Raw genomic sequence first — 12,324 nt, 5'->3', positions numbered from 1 at the left:
CTGGCCTCCCCCCATGTCCAGCTACCCTCCTCGCCGCCGCTCCCGCCCCCCTCCGTGCCGGGCCCTCTGCAGTGATATGAAAGTGCCTCTCACCACTTTCACACGGAGGTGAGAGGCGCTTTCATATCACTGCAGGGGGCCCGGCATGGAGGGGGGCGGGAGCGGCGGCAACGTCGGGGAGTGGGCCCTTCATTCGTTGCTCCTTCCCCCTCTGATTTCGACGCCCCCTCAAATTCCCACGCCCCGTCCTTCACTTTCGTTCGGGCTGTTTGTGTACTCTCCGCCCCTCGCCTTCCATGCCCCCTCCTTCTCTCCACTTGCGTTCGGGCTGTTTGTGTACTCTCTGCCCCTCGCCCGCCTCTGACTCCTCCTCCTTTCTGATTCTGGAGCTGGTGGAGGTGGGGCTAGGACTTTTCCTGTGTCAACATTCGGGCTCTACTGCGCATTTGTGGGTGAGTCGGTCACTTGTCATTTGTATGTTTGACGACTACCTCTATTGTTGAGGTCTCTTGTGATCCACTTTGAATCCCATTTCGGAGTTTAGTTGAATATAAGATTGAACTAGAATAGATTAGAACAGAACACACTGTAACAGAGATTCAAGGCCAAGAAAAGCTGATGTGGAGATGGACTCTGAGCCCTGGAAGCATTTGCCTGATGAAACACAGCCGACTTTACAGAATATGACAGTGTTGGCAAATTCACCTTAATATGCTGGGGAAGTAGGAGGAGTGGCCTAGTGGTTAGGGTGGTGGACTTTGGTCCTGGGGAACTGAGGAACTGAGTTTGATTCCCACTTCAGCCACAGGCAGCTCCTTGTGACTCTGGGCAAGTCACTTAACCCTCCATTGCCCCATTGAGCCTGCCATGAGTGGGAAAGCGCAGGGTACAAATGTAACAAAAATAAAATAGATACTATTGGAGATTCTACATGGAATGTTGCTATTCCACTAGCAACATTCCATGTAGAAGGCTGCGCAGGCTTCTGTTTCTGTGAGTCTGACGTCCTGCACATACGTGCAGGACGTCAGACTCACAGAAGCAGAAGCCTGCGCGGCCACGTTGGTGATCTGCAAGGGCCGACTTCTAGTGGAATAGCAACATTCCACGTAGAATCTCAAATAGTAGCAACAGTGGAGGAGTGGCCTAGTGGATAGGGTGGTGGACTTTGGTCCTGAGGAAGTGAGTTTGATTCCCGCTTCAGGCACAGGCAGCTCCTTGTGACTCTGGGCAAGTCACTTAACCCTCCATTGCCCCATGTAAGCCGCATTGAGCCTGCCATGAGTGGGAAAGCACAAGGTACAAATGTAACAAAAATAAAATAAATTAAAACCAGGAATAAAACCTATATATGCAGCACAGTATAAATATTCTCCAGCTGCAGGAAGGGGTGTAGCTCCTGTAATACAAGGATTATTGGAAGCAGGAGTTATAAAGGAAAGGGTATCCCCTTTAAATTCACCTACTCTCCCATAATATAAATTTTAGGCTAGTCCAAGGTTTTAGAAAGATAAATTCTGTGCTAAAATTAATGGCTCCAATTGTAGTGATAGCGCAGGATATATTGTCACAATTGAGACCAGAACATTCTGTGTTTACTGTCATAGATATTTCAACTTGTTTCTTTGCGATTAAAATTTCTGAGCAAACCAAAGACACTACAGCAGTCTATATAATTCCAGACATCTCCCTCAAGGTCTGAAACATAATCCAATTGCATCTCATCGGGTAGTGGGTGCAACTTTAGAGGGACTGACATGTGTTCTCCACTATGTGGATGACATTATGATTGCGAGATCCACAGAGAAGGAGGTGATTGACAAGTCACTGGAGACTTTACAGCTCCTGCAGGAATCACATTGAAGGTAATTCCTAAACAAATACAATTAGTGAAACCTCAGTGCATGGAAAAGGTTTCTTTCCACTATGGATCATTTGATGCCTCTTCAGCTGTGACGGCTCACGGAAACATTTACCACACTCTATACATGGAAAAGGTTTCTTGCCATTGTGGAGTGTTTGGTGAATTTTCAGGCGTGATGAACGAGTGAAACTTTTATTACACTCAGTGCATGTAAAAGGTTTCTTTCCAATCTGCATTATTTAGTGCATTTTCAGCTATGATGCAAAAGTTGTCTTTCTGCTATGGCTTATTTGGTGGATTTTCAGATATGTCGAGCGACTGAAACTTTTATTACACTCAGTGCATGTAAAAGGTTTCTTACCACTATGGATCATTTGATGCCTCTTCAGCTGTGACGGCTCACGGAAACATTTACCACACTCTATACATGCAAAAGGTTTCTTGCCATTGTGGAGTGTTTGATGGATTTTCAGGTGTGATGAACGAGTGAAACTTTTATTACACTCAGTGCATGGAAAAGGTTTCTTTCCGCTATGGCTCTTTTGATGATATTTCAGGTATGATGAATGAGTGAAACTTTTATTACACTCAGAGCATGTAAAAGGTTTCACTCCACTGTGGATCAGTTGATGTTTTTTCAGATGTATTAGCTGAATGAAACTTCTACCACAATCAACACATGTAAAAGGTTTCTTTCCACTGTGAATGTTTTGGTGCATTTTAAGACTTGATGACCAAGTGAAACTTTTATTACACTCAGAACATGGAAAAGGTTTCTTTCCACTGTGGATCATTTGATGAGTTTTCAAGTAAGATGAACGAGTGAAACTTTTATTACACTCAGTGCATGTAAAAGGTTTCTCTCCACTGTGGCTCATTCGATGAGTTTTCAGGTTTGATAAAGAAGCAAAACATTTATTACACTCAGAACACGGAAAAGGTTTCTCTCCACTATGGCTCATTTGATGGGTTTTTAGGTATGACGAACGAGTGAAACTTTTATTACATTCAGTGCATGGAAAAGGTTTCTTTCCACTGTGGATCATTTGATGAGCTTTCAGGTATGATAAAGAAGTGAAACTTTTATTACACTCAGTGCACGTGAAAGGTTTCTTTACACTGTGAATCATTTGATGAGATTTCAAGTATGACGAACGAGTGAAACTTTTATGACATTCAGTGCATGTAAAAGGTTTTTTTCCACTGTGTATCAGTTGATGTTTTTTCAGATGTTCTAGCTGGATGAAACTTTTACTGCATTCAACACATGTAAAAGGTTTCTTTCCACTGTGAATGTTTTGGTGTATTTTAAGATTTGATGACCCTGTGAAACTTTTATTACACTCAGAACATGTAAAAGGTTTCTTTCCACTGTGAATCATTTGATGATTTTTCAGGTATGATGAAAGAGTGAAACTTTTGTTGCACTCAGTGCATGTAAAAGGTTTCTTTCCACTGTGGATCATTTGATGAGATTTCAGGTATGATAAAAGACTGAAACTTTTGTTGCACTCAGTGCATGTAAAAGGTTTCTTTCCACTGTGGATCATTTGATGAGTTTTCAGGTATGAAAAAGAAGTGAAACTTTTGTTACACTCATAACACATAAATGGCTTATTTCCATTGTGGATCATTTGATGCCTCTTCAGCTTTGACTGATCAATGAAACTTTTACCACACTCACTACATGGAAAAGGCTTCTGTCCACTGTGGATTACTTGGTGCCTTTTCAGAACTGAGGATGAACTAAAACTTTTACCACACTCAGTACATGTGAAGGGTTTCTTTCCACTGTGGATGATTTGGTGCACTTTCAGATATGATGAAGTAGTGAAACTCTTATTACACTCAGTACATATAAAATGTTTCCTTCTGATGTACTTCATGTTTTCAGTATGTGTACTTTGGTGTGTAATTAATGATTCCTGATGACAAACATATTTGCTATATTCATTACATGAAAATGGTTTAAATTTAGCATTTATTTTCTGTTTTAATTTCATATTTATCTCCTGTTTGAAAGTCTTTTCACACTGAGAACATGAAAAAGATCTCTCCTTACTGTCGGTTCTCTTATCCAATAAGAAATTATCATTCCTATTGAAGATTATTCCACATTTGTCACACACAAAGGGTTTGTTCTCTTTCCTCTCTCCTTGAAGAAGTTCAGAAGGCCCTTGATCACTGTTGCTAGTTTTGAAGGGACTCTCTGCTCTCAAGTGCTGAGGGATGTTTGTGAGCTCCCTGTCACTTCTCTCACACTCAGTAATTCCACAAGGTGTTTCTCCGGCAGGGTCTCTCTGCTCCTTCTCCAACTCCTGCTGATGATTCCTTACGAGTCTCATCTCCATTTCTTGGGAAATATTCTCACAGAAAGTTTTTGGTTGTCCTGGGATTTGTTCCATTTTGACAGGAGTTTTCTCTTGATTCTGCTCTCGCTTGAGCTCCAGTATGGCCTCATTATCTGCTGAATATTTAAAGAAAACATTAATCATGTATTACTTCTATGGCAAAACTACAATTGATTAAGGAAGAGAAATTTCTGGGCTCACAGGGAGGGAATTCCATGAGATGGCAGCAAGTGCATCAGAGGCTCTAACACAGGCAGGAATGTGCAAAAGTGCATCGTCCGCCGTTCTATAAGGTTTTATCCAAGCGCTATAGCGTGTAAATACAAGGGGGTGAAAACCTGAGAAGATCATGGGAGTGTCTCCAACTTACACATGCAACGTACAGAATACTATAAATTATGAGCTTTGTATCTGGGACTTAGGTACTTATTTACACCTGCCATAAAGTTTGCATAAATCGCTGAGCCTGAATTTTGGCAAGTCAATTCGGTTTTTTTGCTACTACTCTTCAATGACATCTTAGTACGCAGATGTCGTGACACACGGTGTCCGGGAAAAAAAAAAGGAGAACTCTTAATGAATGAAACCCCAGAATTCACTGAACCAACAGCTCAGCGGCATTGAAGCCATCATGAATGTGTCAAGGTTGAAGGAGGCCACTTTGAACACAAATTCTGAATTAACTAAGAAAAATACCATTCTACTAATGTATTTCTAAAGGTCATACTAAATGTTTAAACAATTGCAAAGTATTCTGAAAACAAGGGGTCCCTTTTTTTTCCAGACATCGTGTAGAACAGGCGCCCCTCACTGGAGGAGCCAAGTTATACAGTAGAACTGCCCCCCACATGCAATCTGTAATTTTCAGAAAATTCCAGAGGCCCTTTTAAAAAGCCACGTAAGCGCCTACGGGCACCCAACATGCGCAAATTCCAAGTTACCCCGTGGCCCTTGCGGTAATTTCATTTTTGGTGCCCGTCTGCTACGTGCGTCCGAAAAAAATGTCTTATTTTCTGGCGTAGGTCATTACTGCCCGGTTACTGCGTGAGACTTTACCACTAGGTCAATGGCTAGCGGTAAGGTCTCAGACCCAAAATGGACGCGCGGCAACTTTCATTTTGCTGCATGTCCATTTTCCGCAAAAAATTTTCTAAAAGCCCTTTTTTACAGGTGCGCTGAAAAGTGATTCTGCGCGCACCCAAAACCCACGCCTACACTACCGCAGGCCAATTTTCAGTGCACCTTAGTAAAAGGGCTCCCACAATGTGTAGCGCAGCTGTTCCTAAACTTTTCTCTGATTTGTTTTAAATTTACTACTTTGTAGCTTCATCGCATGCCCCCTAGTCCTAGTATTTTTGGAAAGAGTAAACAAACGATTCACTTCTACCCGTTCCACTCCACTCATTATTTTATAGATATATATATCTATTATATCTCCCCTCAGCCGTCTCGTCTCCAAACTGAAGAGCCCTAGCCGCTTTAGCCTTTCCTCATAGGGAAGTCATCCCACCCCCTTTATCATTTTCGTTGCCCTTCTCTGTACCTTTTCTAATTCCACTATACCTTTTTTCAGATGCGGTGACCAGAATTGAACACAATATTCAAGGTGCGGTCACACCATGGACAGATACCAAGGCATTATAAGATCCTCACTTTTGTTTTTTATTCCTTTCTTAATAAGACCCAACATTCTATTTACTTTCTTACCGCCGCAGCACATTGAACAGAGGGTTTCAACATATCATCAACGACGACGCTGAGGTCCCTTTCCTTTTTGGTGACCCCTAACGTGGATCCTTGCATTACATTGGATAGTGAACATTCCCAATGCCATATGCAGAAAGGTGCATAACATTCTCAGCTGTAAAAGACCTGCCTGGACGATACACAATACACACTTAACACTTGTTTAAAGTAAAACGGAGAACAGGTCCCAACACCTTAAATTTTATCCTTTGTTTCACGGGTAACCAATCTAACAAGAATCGGAGTTATATGATCAAACTTTGATGTAGCCACTATTACCTTGCAGCTGGACCACTTGCAATGCTTTCACCCCTGAAGTCATTAAGTCAACGTATAAAGCATTGCAGTAGTCTAGTCATGATATAACCAAAGCTTGAACCACATTTCTAAAGTCATACATAGATACCGTAGCATAGGTTTCACTGTACGCAAAAGATGTAGATGAGGAAATTATGCCCGGACAACATTAAGGTCACCCCACAACAGCTTCAACTCATCCTTAACTTGTAAAGAAACATCCCCAAAGGAAACAGTAGCAGGCCGAGTTTCAGTCACCTCCCTTCCCAAAATCATAACCCCAGTCTTAGATACATTTGGGAGAAGTCCGTTATTCATCATCCACTGTCCTACCTTTTCCGTACAAGAACCCATTGCAAATTCAAACCATTCCTCAAAGATATTACAGGGAAAAAGAACTGAACATCATCTGCAAAGAAACAATATTGAACTTCTAAGGACTACACACGTCACCCAAAGAGGCCATGTATATATTAAATAACAACTCTGAGAGAGCGGATCCTTGTGGTACCCCTCAATCTAACGTAACAGCAACAGATATTCGTATTCCACTACTTACAACCTTTGTTCTACCCACCAAGTATAACTCAAACCACTTAATAACCTGTCCTCCCACACCCAAACATCTTAGTTTACCAAACAAAAATGCTACGTCTACTGAATCAAAAGCGCCAGAAACATCAAAAGGAACAACACCATTAGTTTTGACAAACTCCTCTAACTGTTTCAAAACCACCTTTTCAATTACTTTCCCCCAGAAAAGGGATGGTAAAGATTGGATGACAATTTCCCAGAGGCTTACGCACCTGGTCTAACTTATCTATCTTCTTTGGTTCGGTAGAAATGCACCTATCAAAATGAGTGGAGGAGTAGCCTAGTGGTTAGGGTGGTGGACTTTGGTCCTGCGGAACTGAGGAATTGAGTTCGATTCCCGGCACAGGCAGTTCCTTGTGACTCTGGGCAAGTCACTTAACCCTCCATTGCCTGCCGCATTGAGCCTGCTATGAGTGGGAAAGCACGGGGTACAAATGTAACAAAAAAAAAAAAAATTTTTTTCCAAGACGGTTATCTTTGTTTCAAATGATGCCTATATTTGTAAAACAAGATTTTATTCTCTTTTCAGAACCCCGGCTTTAGATTTTTAGGGTAAAGTGACCCAGCGCATGTTTTCTGGTCAGCTGGCTCAAATGGTTACAGCTCAGGCCACTGCCTTCTCCTTTGCTACCTTTGAAAATCAGAAACATTTCACTGACGCTTAGAGGCTGAAGCCTTCAGGTGGCAGCTTAAGACTTTTTTCTTTGAACATGCAGAGGTGAAAAAATGTCAGATTTTCTAGGTTTTATGATCAGGTATGATGAGTTTTTATAAATGTCTACATGTGTGGTAATACCGAAGATGTTTATCTAATATTATTAAGGTTGATTAGGAATCTGCTTAAATTAGTTCTATATACTTAAGTGGAACATAAATATTTAAAATAAATCATTAATTATGTCTCTCAAAGTTACAAGATCAATTTTATTCACAGACACTCAGAGGAGGACTGGGAATTGGTAATCTGTTACTCTCTGTATTCCTTTACAATGTTTAATTCTCATCTGTACTTTTTGATGCTGCTTTTAACTCCTAACCCTTGTTCAGAACCCTTATTTTATCATCCTCACTTTAATATTCCCTTATCTGTTGTTTGTCCTGTTTGTCTGTCCTAATTAGATTGTAAGCTCTGTGGAGCAGGGACTGTCTCTTCATGCGTACGTCTAGTAGCGCTTTAGAAATGATAAGTAGTAGTAGTCTTTGGGATTTCGAAATGTTGCTACTCTTTGGGATTCTGCACAGAATGTATTTTTCAATTGGACTTTAAAAAATTGGGATTTGCTGCTATTGGAGCTGAGGCACAGCTCAGTTTTTCTTACATTTGATGCTGCTTTTAACTCCTAACCCTTACTCACTTGTTCAGAACCCTTATTTTATCATCCTCACTTTAATATTCCCTTATCTCTTGTTTGTCCTGTTTGTCTGTCCTAATTAGATTGTAAGCTCTGTTGAGCAGGGACTGTCTCTTCATGTTCAAGTGTACAGCGCTGCGTATGTCTAGTAGCGCTATAGAAATGATAAGTAGTAGTAGTAGTCTTTGGGATTGCGGAATCTTTCTACCCTTTGTCCTTATCCCTTATTTGTCCTGTTTGTCTGTCCTAATTAGATTGTAAGCTCTGTTGAGCAGGGACTGTCTCTTCATGTTCAAGTGTACAGCGCTGCGTACGTCTAGTAGCGCTATAGAAATGATAAGTAGTAGTACAGTATTATTTCTCAGCTGTACTCTGTAATAATTCCTCTTGCTTGGCTGTGCTCCGTGATACCTCCCTTTACTCAGTATAGTATTACTCACCAGTGCTCTGCCCCAGCTACCTAATAAAATCCGCCCCCGATCGCTTCACAACAGATCTCGCATCCCACCTAAACTTCATGCTTCAACAAGGTCTCTTCCCTAACAAAAATGGCAACCCATACCAAAAGATACCAAGAAAAAAAACAAACAAACTCACCAATTACCGCCCAGTAGCATCTATCCCACTAGCAGTCAAACTGATGGAAAGTATGGTAACCAAACAACTTACCGATCAGGATTTCGCCCCCGCCACAGCACCGAAACAGTGCTAACCACCCTCCTGGCCAAATTCAAGCAGGAAATAGCAACAGGTAAAAGCATACTCCTCCTCCAATTCGACATGTCCAGTGCATTCAACATGGTAAACCATAATATACTAAGACTCCTAGACTACTTCGGGATTGGTGGAAATATACTCAGTTGGATCAAGGGTTTCCTAACCACCAGAACATACCAAGTGAAATCAAACTCAAGGATCACCACTATCACCAATCCTTTTCAACCTAATGATGACCCCATTAGCCAAGTCCTTATCCACCCAAGGCCTCAACCCATTCATCTATGCAGACGACGTTACAATATACATCCCTTTCAAACATGATCTGACAGAAATCACCAACGAAAGCAACCTCGGCTTGTACACCATGAACTCATGAGCAAATGCATTCCAACTAAAACTCAATACAGAAAAAAACACACTGTTTCATCCTCTCATCCCAATACAATACGAACATACCCACAAACTTAGATACCCCAGATTACACCCTCCCTATCTCAGATAGCCTAAAATCCTCGGTGTTACAATCGACCGTAACCTTACACTTGAGAGCCAAGTTAACTCTATAATCAAGAAAATGTTCCACTCAATGTGGAAACTCAAACGCGTGAAACCATTCTTCCCGAGGGCAACATTCCGCAACCTGATACAATCAATGGTACTAAGCCATGCTGACTACTGCAATGGAATTTATGCGGGATGCAAAGAGCAACTCATAAAGAAACTTCAGACCGCTCAAAACACAGCAGCCAGGCTTATATTTGGAAAATTGCGATTTGAAAGTACCAAACCCCTTCGAGAAAAACTGCATTGGCTCCCAATCAAAGAACGTATTGCTTTCAAAATCTGCACCCTGGTCCACAAAATTATCTATGGCGAAGCCCCGGGATATATGACTGACCTCATAGACCTACCAACCAGAAACATAATAGGACCATCACCAACATACTTAAATCTTCACTACCCTAGCTGCAAAGGACTCAAGTACAAATCAATTTATGCATCCAGCTTCTCCTATATAAGCACGCAATTGTGGAATGCACTACCAAAAGCCGTGAAAACAACGTACGACCACCTTAACTTCTGGAAATCACTAAAGACCAACCTGTTCAAAAAGGCATACCCTACCGACCCAACTTAAGTGCCTGAACCCTGCAACACAACAAAACCAAAGCTCGTAATGAACACTATGTAACTCTTCTTCTCTACGATTCCCTAATGTGTCTGTAACACATGAATCTCATTCGACCATAACATCACTTTGTATTTGTTTCATCACCGGAGGTGGCTAACGCCTCACGGTACTATGTAAGCCACATTGAGCCTGCAAATAGGTGGGAAAATGTGGGGTACAAATGTAACAAATAAATAAAATAAATTACTCAATTATATTCTGTAATACCTACTCTTATTCTGTACAATATTATTACTCACCTGTGTATGGATGAGTAACTTCTCTCTCTCTTGTCTCCTGAGGATCCAAGGCATATGGCTCTTCCTCTTGTTTAATCCTTGATAATATATCAGAACCTTTCCTCTCAAAGCCTGTTTCCAGGAATAAAAAATAATAGTAGCTGTATTTTCCTTATATTCACAGAAAAATAGACAGCAGTAGATCGAGGGAGAAGCATAAGATAGATTTACTGCCACACATCATAAAGCAGAGGGATCGGTGGGGGGGGTTATTATACCTCGCTTCAAGTACTCTGGTAATGGAATAGGTCACAAGTTTTTTTTTTAATTTTAAAAATGGTCTAAAGAATCGAGGGAAGCTGTAATTGTTTGAAATTAGCCCAGTATATTTTCAACAAGCTGGAACATTATAAAATCCCTTAATATTAAGAACTGTTTAAGGGGAATCTATTGAGTTGCTTTAAAGGGTAACCGCTTAGCCCTTCAGCTACCTCACCCCTCAAATTCAGATCAACATTTTTACACTCCCTTCCCTACTGTCACGGTATGATATCATACGAGAATTAAAGAGGAGAGATACCCGCTGATGAAAGGGAAGGAGAGGTTTACTGTGGGAAAAGGCTCCTATCTCACTTCCCTCACTGACAGTCCTGATGCCAGGTAGGACACAGAGAACAATTCTGCAACTGCGCGCCTGCCACACATAAAGGGAAAGAAAATTAGCACTTACACATGTAGGCGAAGACGCGGATAAATGCTATAGCATGTAATTGCAAAGGAGCATTACACGTGGGCGGGGCTCCCAGTTACATATAAATTACAGCTGCAGTTGTATTTCGACACCTGCCAGGTTTAGGGCTAGGGTAACTAGCTGCCTAAACATTAAGGTACGATGATATAAGGTTATGCTAGTATTTTCATTTGACGACTCCTGGGTGCCCTCCAAAAGAGCTGCTGGTGTGGAGGATACCAACTCAAAAGCTGAGGAAAGACCAATGAACACAGCACCACACTTTTGATTGGTCTCAGCAGCTACTTTGACACACTCTGTTACATCCAGGTCCTGAGCATTTGTGCTGTTCTGCCTCGTATTTTCAGCCTTTATGCAAGAACTAGAGGAAAATCTGTCTAGGAGGGAACTTGTAGGACACACAGGAAGGTCTTAAGATGACAGTGTCAGGATCAAGACTGAGGCACCCTAAGAAGTCAGCAGAGCTGAGACAGATTCTGATCAGACTTGGAAATTTCAAAAGTGCAGAAGGTACAGAAAATGTGCCAAATTTCTTTTAAATCAGACGTTGTTCCTCTTAAGAAAATGCAGGCAAAGCAATTCTTACCTAGGGAGATCAGGGTCTCATAATTCTCCTTCATCACCTCCCTGTAAAGTTCCTTCTGCCCTTCATCTAAATACTCCCACTCCTCCTGGGAGAAAGAGACAGTGATGTCCTCAAACGTCACCCGCATCTGAAACACAAACCAGAAACACAATCAAGGACACAAGGAGGTGCTCAGAAAGCATTAGATTTCAGCTAGCTTTAGTCATCTAATATTTTGGGAATGATTTTAGAATGTAGATACCCTATGCAGGTGGAAGACACCCAACTGCATGTGTAAATCAGCAAACAAGGGTAGTAGTCATTTTAGGAAAGGCGGCTACTTCTCCAAGGAAGTGGAAGCACAGGGATCATAGGCGTAGTTTGACTGTTTCATTTGGGGGGGCAAAGGATGGGGCGGAGCATATTAGCTTATTCATTTGCATATATACATATGCAAATGAATATGGTAATACGGAGGAAGGAAGGAAGGGAAAAAAAGCTGGCTTTTTTTGGGAATAACCATAATGAATATGTATGAGATATCAAGCCAGCTCTTTCTCCCTTCCTTCTTTCCTTCTTCCACTCCAGTAGTATTTCCCCACCCCTTTTCCCATACCATGCCAGTGTTGACCTTAGAAATGCATAAGCTCTATATGTAGATCCTTCAAGAGGTA

General features: G+C 41.5%; 2 protein-coding genes across 2 annotated transcripts; both read right to left on the bottom strand.

Moving 5' to 3' along the window:
* Window positions 1-1,347: 1,347 nt before the first annotated feature.
* LOC115463781 (gastrula zinc finger protein xLCGF3.1-like) lies at window positions 1,348-2,882 on the bottom strand. Its single transcript, XM_030194547.1, has one exon. It carries the CDS (start codon window positions 2,824-2,826, stop codon window positions 2,119-2,121), a length of 708 nt encoding a protein of 235 aa, XP_030050407.1. The 5' UTR covers window positions 2,827-2,882; the 3' UTR covers window positions 1,348-2,118.
* A 7-nt stretch (window positions 2,883-2,889) lies between these two features.
* Window positions 2,890-11,752, bottom strand: LOC115463564 (gastrula zinc finger protein XlCGF26.1-like; the record flags this gene model as incomplete). The annotated part of the gene is made up of 3 exons (XM_030194212.1): window positions 11,672-11,752; window positions 10,356-10,466; window positions 2,890-4,328 (listed from the first exon to the last, which is right to left on the bottom strand). Coding segments are annotated over exons 1-3 (1,584 nt in total), but the record flags the coding sequence as incomplete, so codon positions are not given.
* Window positions 11,753-12,324: the final 572 nt, after the last annotated feature.

Source organism: Microcaecilia unicolor, chromosome 1 (genome assembly GCF_901765095.1).
Source record: "Microcaecilia unicolor chromosome 1, aMicUni1.1, whole genome shotgun sequence".
In the NCBI taxonomy this organism is placed as follows: Eukaryota; Metazoa; Chordata; class Amphibia; order Gymnophiona; family Siphonopidae; genus Microcaecilia; species Microcaecilia unicolor.
The sequence above is the reverse complement of the archived record's forward strand: the minus strand, read 5'-3'. Positions and strand labels throughout refer to the sequence as shown.